Below are 12,976 nucleotides of genomic sequence, written 5' to 3' on the forward strand. Positions count from 1 at the left end.
GAAGGGGCTGGCGGGGCGGCTCGGCCCTCACACCCCGGGGGAGCCCAGGGGGGACCTGGCCTAGAGCCGGGGGAATCTAAGGTCGGTGGTGAAAGGGACTCCTCGCTCACATGCCACACGAGTTTATTTCTTCCCGAGCTGCCTAAACGCGATAATTCCCACGAGTTGCAGCACAGCTCTTAGCTCTTCACCGGAGACACCAGAATCCCTGTAGATGTGACAGAGCTGGCCCCTACGAGGTGATTCACTATTTGGGACTTGAAGTAGAGGCACCTGGAATGTAGGGAGTGACTGCCTTCAAGGGAACAGGCTGTCCAGGGAAGTGGTTGAGTCACCATCCCTGGAGGTATTTAAAAGATGTGTAGATGTGGCACTCGGGGACATGGTTTAGTGGTGGGCTTGGCACTGTTTTGTTTACAGTTGGACTCTATGATCTTAAAGATCTTTTCCAACGTAAATGATTCTATGATTCTATAAAAGCAGTCTCGTAACAGAGGAGAGTTCCTTCCGACCAACCCTTCTCTGCAATTGTAAGCAGGAGCTATATGAACTCTGGTAGCTTTGAAAAAGCTGTTAGAGCCATAAGATTTCTGATGGCTAAGGACAATTAATGAAGAAATCAAAAGGCAATTAACTTGATTCACCCCAGGGTCAAAGAACTCTCCAGATGGTCACAATTAAGACCTCGAGAAGCCTCACTTCAAGCAGGGAGCCAAGAGAGAAAGAGCTTCCCCACACCAACACTGACACGGTGGAGGGGAGAAGAGCTGGGGCTTTCAAAAGCAATTAGCAGGAACAACGAACCTCCTCCTCAGCTGTTCTGCTTCAGTCCTCCTGCACAGCTGCACGCTCCAGGAGGCAAGCTGCTGCAACGGGGAACACTCACTTAATGACTGCACACTTCAAAGCTATTTTCTTCAGGAATTTAATCAGTTACTCGATGTTCTTGGGCATTTCCTGCTTATCACTCTTATATTTACCTTGCCTCGAGGTAAAGCTAATATAGGAGCTAGCAGCAGGTATACTTGCAGTTTTACAGAAGGCAGGCAAAGAGGCAAATGGTGGAGGTAAGGTCTGCTAGCGTAAGAGGTCAAAAACATACGGTGCAAGTGAGGCAGAAAAACTGTCTCCCTACAGCGATGGACATCCATCCCCAGAAACTGCACTGCCTCAGCAGACTGCAGTCGCTGGTTTTGGTTTTTTTTCCCTCTTCTCAGAAGTGCTCGTTTCCGCACAGGGATTTGCAAAATGCCGCTGACGGGCCCCACGCAGAAGAATGACTCCAAATCTCAGAAACACCCCAGTGCACAGGCTGCTAAAGGCCCCAAGGATTTTACATTCTTAAAAGGGTTTGTTTTCTTTCCTTTTTCTTTTTTTTTTTTTTTTTTTCTTGCGAGGGAGGTGAATACCATGGGGAAGGCTCGGCCTTGGATCCCGGGCAGCAAGTCGTGATTGCACAAGGGCTGCTGGCAGCTCTCCGGCTGGGCTGTCTCGGCTGATGTTCACCCCAGGGCCTGCAGGACTGTTGCTATTTGGATGTACACAGTAACCCCTTATACAAAAGGATCCAGTATACGAACAGTCCAAGAGATGTCAGACTGGCTGTTGAACAACGAAACCTCACACTAACCGTGTTTCAAATGAATTCTAGGATATATTTCTAAAATCTGTCACAACCGGGTTAAATAAAGGAAGAAGGTTGGTATTTGGTGAAGAAGCAATACCTTGCCCTCCTCGTTTTATGAACTTGCAGAATCATGATCCTTATTTTGCAGGTCAGAAAAACTGAGCCATGGGAAATGAGAGCAACTTCCCAAGGAAACGGCCCCGGAGCCACCAGTCCCAGTACAGCATCCCATGGACTACACGGGTTTGTAAGAAGTGCTTAAGTGATCAGGGAATCCAAGGTACTGCTTCAAAGGTGACTTGTTACCTGATTTCTAGCTAGTGGGGAGACTTGCTGAACCTTCAGTTATCTAAATCCTACTTGAGATGTGGGTCATGGGAACCAGCCACCCAGTTGCTTAGGCTGCAATACCGGGAGGTGCCTCGGGGCTGGGTTTAGCCCTGGCACTTGTGCTTTGTGAAGTTTCAAACCTTGACTTAAGATCTGTTCCCGGCTGCCAAAAGATCTCCTGGTGACACCTTGTGCATAGCTCAGATTTCTGCGTCTCTACAAGACTTCTAACTTATCCTTGACAGAAGTGAAGGCAAAAGTAGGGAACTTGGGAAGAATCATTTAGATTGATGGATGCAGAGAGGAAAGTGTATGTATTTCATGATGTATTCATAAACTCCTCAAAAAACCCTCGAATCCTGCCTTACCTGAGTCATGGTTCTGGACTTCTCCAAATACACGAGAGCAAAGCGCGCTATTCCCTCTGCTACACAGCTGCTCAGGACAGCCTGTTCCTCACAGGAGAGACACGGAGCCGTGAACGCGCATCTCATCGCACAGAGATGCTTGTGACCCCTTTGAAATAAAAGTCAGATCTCTTCTACAGTGTAGGAGCTTTGTCTTAAAGGCATCCATTTCTTTTCATATCTCAAGATTTCTGCACTACAAATGTCTGCACTGCTTCATTTATTTTAAAAGACAAAAAACCAAATCAAAAATAAACCAACCCACACCCAAGCTTTCACACATTGCCACGGGGGGAGTCTCATCCCTCCTGCTGCCCAGGGCAAACGCTGCTGCACCGTCTGCCTCTGCGAGAGAGGAATGCCCGCCCTCACCTCCCAGCCTCGGTGGTCCTTTCAGACAAGGGTAGGTTTCTTGGGAGGCGGCTCTCCAGCTGACCTCCCGCTGGGTAAGGGGTTCTTCTCCCTTTCTGCTGGCCTCGTCTCCACCCTCCCTGAAGGATTAAAATTAGCAATTCAGGCTAGGGACTGCAGGGGTTTATTTGTAGACAGTCAGCCAAGTATTTAGTTCTGTAAACAACTTAAGTAAATTCCTGCTGCCCCATTATCTCATCTTCATACTTCCTTACTGTTTTACTGCATTTATTTAAAAGGAAGTAAGAAAATGTATTAGAAGAATAGAAGTGGCCCAGGTTTTAAAGATAGTTTGTGGAGGTTGGTCCAAACTCAGTGCTTTTTCTTCACCAGATGGGTGAAGATTTTTACAGATAACCCAGACCTGCGTGTACCATATACAAATGCTAATTATTGAGTAAGAAAAAACACACAATGATAGGCAGAGTCCCTAAATTGTTTCTAAAACCTCCTAGTATATCAAACTCGGCTGACCTTGCCGCTGGTACTTCTGCTTATCTACAGGCATACAGCTTAATGTAGCACGTGCTGGGGAACCCCACAAAACCCCGGAGACTGAATCTAGCGGGATGTTTGCACAGCTTGTTGTCTCGGTCCATGTGAAAACTCCCATACAGTTTTGCTATAAACATTTAAGTAGCGCCTTAGAGACACTCCTTGCAATTTTTCAATAACCTGCAATAAATAAATGTTGAATTACTGGTTCTCTGTGTTGCTGACCTTTGGAAAATGCCCCATGAGAACAGGACCCTCAAGACGACCTTTCAGCAGATCATTCCGCTGAACGGCAGCCTCTCCGCTGCTGCTCCAGCACCCACCTCCCATTCACCTCTTTCACGGACAGCAGCCACAGACAGTGCTCCAGTTACTAAGACTGCCTCTTTACTTAGAGCAAGGTTTTTTTTAAAAAATTACGGAAAAAAGTCATTATATATAATACAAAATTAAGGGTAAAGCCTACAAGACCACAAAAAAATGAAGTAGCTCTGTTATACAAACAACACATTAAAACATGAAGATGTAAAAAAAATTATGAGAATACTTCATTTTAAAGATAATTCCAGATATGATTTTATTCCGAATTTTACAAATAACAAGCATTTTTCTATAAAAAACTAGGGTAAGAATCAATTCAGTTACAGCTAGAAATATTTACATTCTTAGAAGAAATTTCTGTATCTTTCTATATACAAGGCTGTGGCCATTACTAGTTTAAAGTACCCCCAAAGACATTTGTAAGTAAGGCATTATGGTGCCAAGCCGATTCTATGCTGTAAGAAAACTGTTTACAACTGCCAGGATTAAGGTTCTATTCTACAAATACTGAAATAGGTATTTATTTGCAGAGACAGTCCATTCAGTTTCCTCATGTGCTTACTGTGCTCAAGTGCATAGGCCCCTGGAGAGCATTAAAAAGAAGAGCACCTCTGGGTGAGACTGTAGAACGGAACCGGCTATAAAGCAGAGATGGGTGTAACTCACGTTAATCTCAAACTCCATGAGATCAGCGATACGGTATTAACATCATCCTATCTCAAAATGGAAGCCCTCTGAAAAGAACAGTATTTTTACAATGTAGTTGGGTGCATCGTGAAAATGTTCGATAATGCCCCTCCTCACAGCAGCACGCTGCAGGCAGTTTCGTGTAGAACTACGAAGGGGTTGTGCAATTAGAAGAATATGATTAAGCATTCAAAACCCAATCCTTGCGTGACTTACTGCAGTCCAATTCCCTGGGCAATGCACCACCTCCCTGTGCTTTCTTCTCCCAAATGGTAACTTGGAAATGGGGGAGAAGGTGTTCACACCTCTTAACAAAAATAGTGTCAGAAGTCATCCGAAGTTGCCTGCTTCTGAAAGATGAAATACTAAACAATGCTGATGTGACCATTGCATTCACCGTCAGGAGAGTCAGAGAATCTAACGAATACAGACTGCGGAGCATGAACATCACAAGAAATTATGATACCTTTTGAGTTAATGGTATTTCCGCTTGCAAGCAAAGAAACTGAAGTCACAGGATTATGCAACATGCCCAAGATGATGAAAGAAGTCAGTCTAAGAGCTGGAAAGGAAGGGATCCCAGTTCCCAACTCAAGACCATATGCTGTTTTCCTTGGTGAAGATACTGTAGTGCACATTGTTCTCTAGCAACAGAGAATTTTGCCTAACCAGGTAATTGTGTATAACCTCTATTGCTGCTGAAATACAAGTTACGGGCAGGAAAACCATTCAGTATTTCCCAGGTTAAGGTTAGCCTGAATGGCAAAGTCTGTATTATCTTCCTCCACAGCACAAGGAGCTCATAGGTTTATCACAAGTCCTCTTTCAAAGGCAAATTCTGTCCCTTTCTCCTTACAAACTGTCACTCACTACTACTTTGAGGATTACAGGAGCAAAAGCACTGGCTTTCCCAGAGAGCAGCAGAACAGGTCCTTCCCCACTAGCCAGCACACTAGGCAAGACTGGTGTTTAGGTGCCTTCAAATACTGGTACTAAAACCCACCAACTCTTTACAGAAGGGACAATCTGTGTGTGACTTCACCTTGGGATTCACGGCTGTCCCGTGCATCGCTTGTCCACCACGAGGCTGAGAGAAGCATCTCCCACGTGGACCTTGACTCATTTCACGACACTCACACAACAGCTCTGCGGGAGTGGTGAAACATGTCTCAAAAATGTAAGTTTTTGCAAAGGGATCCGTTTACAGCAGTCTCGGAAATCGGTCCCAATCCTGCTTCACATCAGCTTAACGCAAAGCGACGTGCCAACATGTCTATTAACAACACCGTACATTGTTTAGGAGTCAGTCAGGTCTGAAAACGTGGCATTCAGCAGACACCTTTCAAAGCCAAGGCACGGTGCAGCACCAGGGCTTTATTCTGCAGGTATCCATAGCCACACTTAGTGCTGCAAATCTTACCTGCTGCCAGCACTGATGCCACGCTGAGATTTGACAAATACCAGGTCAGTTCCTCTCGCCTACATCTTATTTGCACAGATCAGATCACCTACCTGTATTAAAATATCCCCTCAATTTCTTTTGGAAATACATATTAGCTGGATTCTGTTACCCACTAGAACAAGCTCCTTGTTTTAGAGATAAACTTGAGAAGAGTAGGATAAAAAAGTAAATATAAAATAACCCAGGATGCTATATTAAATATATTCTACATTTCTGACTCATAGTTCTTGCTTTTAAAAAAGATGAGCAAGGAAAGAAAAAAATGTATTTTTTTGACACAAAAAGATTGCCGTTGTGTTTTGTATTAGTCACAACCAGGAAATTGCCCAATTTGGCTGGATTATTAAAAAAAACAAACAACAAAAAAAACCACCAAGAACTTCAGTAAATATCAGTAAATATGCAAGAACAAAAGTCTCACTGTCAAGGCACATACCTGGATAAAACAGTGGATAAGACATTACAGCTAAATCAGACGTTAAATGGGCTCTGCACTTTAGGACAGGAATTTCCATACTAGATCATGTATCAGGCAAGCACGTATCTTACATTTCAGGATATTTTCTGAAACAGTTTACAGGAAGAGACTTATAGGACATGGTTGTTTACATTGGCAAATTCATTACAAGGAAGTTGCAGCTAAATGTGTTTTGCCTCAGATTCCTGTGGTTATCAGATAATTCTTCTACAACACACAGAAAAGAAGCTGCTTCTAAATGTTCCAGTTCCTAGAAATAAGGTTTACAAAGAAAAATCTCTGTACCAAGTTTTAGAACATATTCTTAAGTTTGCAATGAATATTTCAAAAAAGGTGGTAAGCCTGACAAATTGTACCATGTCTTTTCGGCTAGGGAGACTGGCTGTTACATGCTCTCTCCGGACACGTATTTGCTCATGTCAAGGCTATTATACGATGTGCAGTGAGGCTTACAAAATCCAGATTCTCGATTTTTGCACTCGCTTCAAATCACACACTGCATTCTAAATCCACCTGCAAAGGGCCTGTCAACCTATTAAACAGGGGCGACACTGAACCTGCCCAAACGTTGGGATCTCCCTCCTCAGAAGCACTGACGACACGACAAAACTATGTTTCTCCGTATCATCCTCTGACCTAGTAAGATTGGCCAACTTCCTGCTGCATCCAGAAATTAAAATACTGAACAAGTAGGTGAGCAAATGCAGGGAAAGCGGAGCAAACCGTAAAGCTCAAGACACTGGTAGGAAGAGTTTAAAAGAACCCAAAACAAACCACTATAGTCCATACAGAGTTTTTCCTACTTTCTTGCTTTTAAAGACAAGCAGTCTGGAGGGCACACACCAGTGCATCAGTCCGATTACTGGAGCTGGTTATCACGGACAGAATATGGGGTATTGGTTAACAAAAGACCGGAATCAGCCGATGCCACCCATGTATTTAAATACAGTAGGAAAATGCAAAACTTCCATGATCAGCTGCCGCAGCAGAGAGTAAGGCCCCTAACGGCTTTGGCTACAAAGGTTTAGGTTCTGTTTATTAAGTCTCTACAAGACAAAATACACACAAACAAGTGCCACGAGAGTGAAATCTTTCACCACTCACATCTGTGGAAGTAGAATGTAATGCACGATCAGAATAGCACAAATGAGACTGAGTGTATATAGATATTGTATATATTTAAAGAAACACAGGTAATGCCGAGGGTGCTTCTCCGACCCAAGGAACAATTTCTTGGCAGACTGTCAATAAGGTTTGGGGTTTTTTTAGAACAATTTGAAAACAATTCACTGATTACATGAGTTAAGTGAAATAACAGACCTCACAGCAATCGTACAGTTGGCACTTGAGAAATATATTCTGGATTTTGTTCTCAGTACATTCCACCATGAGGTCAATGCAGTGGCATAGATTAACACAAAAATTTAGCTCTAAATATATTAATTGTGTGCGTGTGTACGTGCGTATGTGTGAAAAGCACAAAAGACAGCAGAATTGTTTCCATCATCCAAATTGCACAGAAGACATTAAAACAATTTAGACATAAAACTTCCAACAAACATCGAAATGGAAGAACTCCAAACTACCACCGTTCCCTCCACACACAGATGAAACCTTTTGCATCATTTAAAATAAATACAGCCTGGAAGCAGGCCACATCCAGGGTCAGATGTAAACAACTTCACCATACAGGTACAGTTGAAAACCAGCATTGGAATAAAGTGAATTTTGTGAGCAAAACTTCAGTGCTACAAATATTTTGTGCAAGACAATCCTTTCAATCTATGTTGAGTTAAAACGTATCAAGTTAAAATTAATTCTCAAAATCTTTCTTTGCCTCTTTCTAAATTTGGTAACGAATTCAGCATGTGCAAAGTCATTTGAGTAAGATTGCAGAGAGGCATGTTCTCATAACCTTCACTGTAATAAATAAGTTTCCTGTCCAGAGACAGAAGTCAAGGAATCAAACCCAATTAGCAGTTTTTTCTGGCAATTTTTACTTCTCGATGTGCATTAGCTCTGGAGAAGGTTCACTGAGGAATCCAGGTACCCTGCCAGCCCTTGAACTCATTTTCAAGTATCTTTTAGCTGAACTACACACTTGAAGTTACAAAGGATTGATCAGATACTGTTCCATGGTACTACTGCATTAAAACAATTGTGGCTGAAAAATCTCATTGAAGGCTACACAGTATTTATGTTCATATAAAAAGAGAATGTATGGAACACAGCGTTTAAATTAATAAATAAGATTAAAATTACAGGAAACAAAGTGTTGCCACTAGCCCTTTCTAGCATGAATTTTAGAAGAAAAGTCCATTTAACTTTCAGTCCACCAGGAAGTACACAGGAGTTCCATCAAAAAGCTGTGCTTTTAAAAATCTCTGGATTTTCTTCTTCCTCCTTGGAATCCCTTGTGCTACTAGATGCAGGCCTGTATTCTAATCTGGGGGGGGTGGGGGGAGGGAAGAAAAGAAAGAAAAAAACTTTAAAAATAGATGAGAGAACAGAGAAAAAAAATCTTTGATATCCTGAGCCCTATTTGACATTACAGCCTCCTAATTTGACTTCAGCTGGACAGGTCCCTTTCTTACACCAGGTGTACGCTTACGTGCCACCTTCAATCAGAGCTGTGGCAAAAGGCCAAACGCTCTCAATGCCTTTTTAGGTCAGTTGAACTAAATTAGAAGAGTTCAGCCCTTCACCAGTACTTATATGACTTTCAGAACCTAGAAAGATAGATTATAACCCACAAAGTGTCCCTATACCTTTATAAAGCAATGAACTTTTACAAATGCATTCCTCATAAGAACTTTTATTCAGTCCTCAGAGTAAAATGATAAATTTGGAGCCAAGAGATGTACATACGAACATACACACTTGGGAAGAGGGACCAGGATTCCAGCCAAGCTCTTAGATCTTCAACAGAGCACTAACTATGCTACCGAAACCAGCCCCCCCCCTCTGACGATACCCAGACAAGTCCACTCCTCAGAAGAGAGAACAGATGTGTTAAGATCAGAAGGTGACACTTACCCTTTCACCAACAGCATTTGCTCAATTGTGTCCGGAAGAGGCATACCATAGCTTTCTGGGAGAAATAAAGTCAGTATTCCTGATAGCACAGTCATGCTCCCCATCAGGATGTAAGGCAGGAATCGATCATAGGCACCTAGCGGAATAAAAACAAAAACAAAAACCAAAACCAAGAAGCTAGCATCAGCTCTAAGTCTCCGATAATGTTTGTACCTAGGTACAGGGCTTTATCCATGTAAGATTTATGCTTTCAGTAAAAAACAAACCAACCAACCCCTCACAATCTGGCATTCAAAGCACATGTTATTTTAAATGTGGTTTTAGGAACTCAAGAGACTGGGAAACAGTAAGAGCTGTCCCTACTGAGTCAGTAAGATTGTGAGTCTTCAGAACATCTCTTCAACAGGGCATAAACCACAATTCCTCTACGTTATGACCACTGCTCAGAGATGTTGAGACCCCATTTTTACCTGCAGTTTCACAACACACCTGGACCTGGAAACAAAGAACAGTCAGAAAATCCCAATGACCCAGAGACAGGAGACTGATCTGGGTAAAAAGCATTGCTTTCCGCCCGCCAGCACCTCCTCAGCGCAGGCACAGACCAGTTAACTTACCGAGGTAAACGAAGTAAGGTGAGAGGATGCTGCCCAGTCTAGAGGCCATGGAACTTGCTCCAACTCCCATGTTTCTCACTACTGTTGGGTAGAGCTCAGCCGTGTAAACATAAACCATTGAAAAGGCAGATGTGATCCCAAATTTCCCTAACATCACCAGTAGAATAGATAGTGCACGAATATCTGAAATCAAAACGCAGTAAGGATTTCAATAAAGCTCTGACAATTCACGGTATCTCTTAATTCCATTGTGTTTGTGTAACTCCTGTCTAATTAATTCCAGTATCTGGTGTCTTTTTTTCTCTGTACATGTCTATAAGCATGGGCAACATCTTTTATTTATTTACTTTTTTTAAAATTACTAGGACTGAACATTTTCATTTCCTTGAGAATGGGGCTTCCTGCCAAGTAAAAAATGAGAAGAGAGAAAGAACTGGAGAGGTCCTCTCAGATTTCAGGGGCCAGATCTCTGCTACTGCAAACAATGCCATCTATCCCTTCTTAATAAGGTGAACAAAGTTAAACATTTGAAACAAATTCATTTTTGGTTTCTTGCTCTGGTTTCTCATTAACATTCCTAGCTACAAGTCAATAACTTAATTATAAGAAGCCGGGCTGACTTTAACCGGGACAGTCAGATTTAAAAATCAAACCAGATTATATCAGTGTCCAATTGACTCAAAGGACTGGAGAAAGAGAATGCAACACATGCGTTACCTCTATAAAATAAGCAAGACACTTCTCGTGCATTCTCTTTTGTTTATTCTTTGATATGTAGCAAGTGCTAAGCAACAACACCCTGCCATCATATTCAACATCATTACCAGTAAGAGTCCATAACCCTCTTAATCTAACTGGCCTAAAGATACATATGGTTTGATATCCAATAAATATTATTTTGTCCTCCTTTCCAGTTGCCAAACATTAGTTTAACTATCAACACTAATTCAGTACATTTTTTGTTTATCAAAAATGCTTCCAGAATGACTCCCTCAAATATAACTGTTTAAACAACCCATGAAGAGACAGTCTTTACAGTTGTTTGGGAAGTTAAGTTCTGCAGCCTCTTGGTAACCTCTGCTTACCAAATTCTGGTTGGTCTAGTCCTGGTTTTACACTTGGACCTTACCAGGGCACCTTGCCAGGGATGTACATTAAGGCAAAACTGGACTACAGAGCTGATCCCAACTGACCACAAAGCCAATGACCCACCTTTAAAAATGTATCTGAATTGACATGTTGTGTGAGCTCCCTGCGCAGCAGCACTGAGAACCAAGCAAGAGGGGCAAAGAGGGGAATGAATATCTGTATTTAGTCCCCTCAGGACACTTTTCCTCCACATCTGCCCAGTGCGTGGTACTGCACTTCACCTATCATAACATTTGAGATCAACTAACGATTCCATACGTGAAGGCACCAGCTGAATGAAGAGAAGAACACAGCCTCCCAAGAATAACGCAGCAGCCATTGAATACCGTCGAGGGAGATTTCGAAGCAGCAGCCAGGAAATAATGTAGGCTGGAACTTCAATTACTGCCGAAAGGAAGCAGTTCACATAGACGTCTCCATGCAAGTTAGGTGTGTCAAGAGAAAGTCCAAAATAACCAACAGAGATTATCATCCTGAAAGAAGGAGAATAACAAGATCAGACAATTTTCTCTTCTTCCTGAGGTTGCCATGAACCTCTGTTAAGCACAGAAATCACTACATAAGGCAAATTCAGCATCTGCCAGATTCTTTCACCTTTGAAGCACTTCTTTTCTGATGCCATTGCATGATTTTGCAACTGTCCATCCCACTTTCATTCAGACCTTGCAAGGAAGCTCTGGGGTTTTGTCACTTTTAGACATCTCATTCGTCTCTGCTAGTCACACTGATGGAGGGGGGCTGACTACTTCTCAGGTATGTCTCTGTACTTCAGGTCACCCCTGGGAGATGAGTGATGATCATTCACAATGCAGTGATACAGCAGTTCCTGTTACTAGTAGTTATAGACTCGGTCTGGAAGTTTGGACTACTGAATTTTACTGCTGCTGAGGCCTACAGCAGCTTTTCATCATGTTTACCAGGAAGCTCTGGGTGGAGAACATTGTTTCTGGGTCATTACCCCCCATGCTTTGTGTATAAAGTCAGAGAGGAGGCGTATGGCATCCTGGCAGACCCCAAAAATCCGGGATTTTCTCTGCCATGCCCCAGGCTGGCTGGGCAGCATCCAAGTCACATTTGCACGGCTCGGTACCTGGGCTGGTCAGTGTAGCAGGACAGAGCTCGGTGGCCAGGAACACTGCCATCTTAACTGTGCCACTGCCAGATGAGAACTGGCTTCCACGTGATCAAGGGAAACACACAACTGGCCTTGGAGATAAATCCTGTCGTGTCTTGGGAGATGCTGGGAAGAGAAGGTTATGCTTCACCAACAAGTAACACGTGGTAAACGAGGAAATAACGGGCACTGGGTCAGGACATGTCCAGGTGCAACGGTGAGGCACACAGCACTCAGCACTTCACCTCCTTCAGCATTTATGTTATAACAGAACCTGGAGCAAAATCACTGCACAGCACAAAGTGGATCACTGACCAAAGATTAGCTCTTCCTCCTCCTCAATTCACATGGGAAGAGCCTTCACGGTCCAATTGCTTAAAATAAGTTGCCTAGTATACCTGGGAAGGTATGAAGTCATACAGCTGAGGGTAACCCCCCTGCTGCCCTGTGCGCCCTGCCAGCTACAGCTATTCTTCTCAAAAGTGGTTATGCAGTGTTTTCCATGAAGCTGTGCAATACACCCAGCCCTGTGCTCCTAGGAGTTATTTTTATACGCAATAAACTGTGCTTGTTGGAACTCACTTTCAGTAGCAGTTTGCCTTAGCTTATCTCATTGGCAAACCTTGATACAGTTATACATTTTCTAGGAAAACTTTTGGGGGTATTTACATATCCCAGGGTGATGAGAAGCCAAACCTCCTCCTCCCTGATGCAAACGCAGAAAAGGGATTAGTTTAAAGGCCTGCTACTTACTCAAAATTAACAAAACACTCAGCAATATGGAAAGGTGATATACTGTTATCTGCAACCATCCTCTTTTCCAGAGCTTCTTTTATGAGGTC

At 42.9% G+C, this 12,976-nt stretch overlaps 1 protein-coding gene and 1 long non-coding RNA gene across 15 annotated transcripts in view; one reads left to right on the plus strand and one right to left on the minus strand.

Annotated features, from left to right (window-relative positions):
* The window catches only part of LOC142088803 (organic cation/carnitine transporter 2-like), a 60,883-nt gene that overhangs the window by 26,432 nt on the left and 21,475 nt on the right, over nucleotides 1–12,976 (minus strand). For 12 of the 14 annotated variants that reach the window (XM_075164525.1, XM_075164524.1, XM_075164522.1 and 9 more), the window contains exons 7-9: nucleotides 11,279–11,493; nucleotides 9,872–10,054; nucleotides 9,255–9,390 (exon numbers count right to left, since the gene is read on the minus strand). In XM_075164525.1, coding sequence (XP_075020626.1) covers nucleotides 9,255–9,390; nucleotides 9,872–10,054; nucleotides 11,279–11,493 — 534 coding nt within the window. Of the gene's footprint in view, nucleotides 1–7,551; nucleotides 8,665–9,254; nucleotides 9,391–9,871; nucleotides 10,055–11,268; nucleotides 11,494–12,976 lie in introns of those variants that run through there. The other 2 variants (XM_075164513.1, XM_075164527.1) reach the window with 2 other exon arrangements.
* LOC142088808 (uncharacterized) lies at nucleotides 21–3,406 on the plus strand. The gene is made up of 3 exons (XR_012676015.1): nucleotides 21–1,604; nucleotides 1,805–2,767; nucleotides 3,280–3,406. It is a non-coding gene; the product is annotated as an uncharacterized LOC142088808 (long non-coding RNA).

This window comes from Calonectris borealis, chromosome 15 (assembly GCF_964195595.1).
Source record: "Calonectris borealis chromosome 15, bCalBor7.hap1.2, whole genome shotgun sequence".
In the NCBI taxonomy this organism is placed as follows: Eukaryota; Metazoa; Chordata; class Aves; order Procellariiformes; family Procellariidae; genus Calonectris; species Calonectris borealis.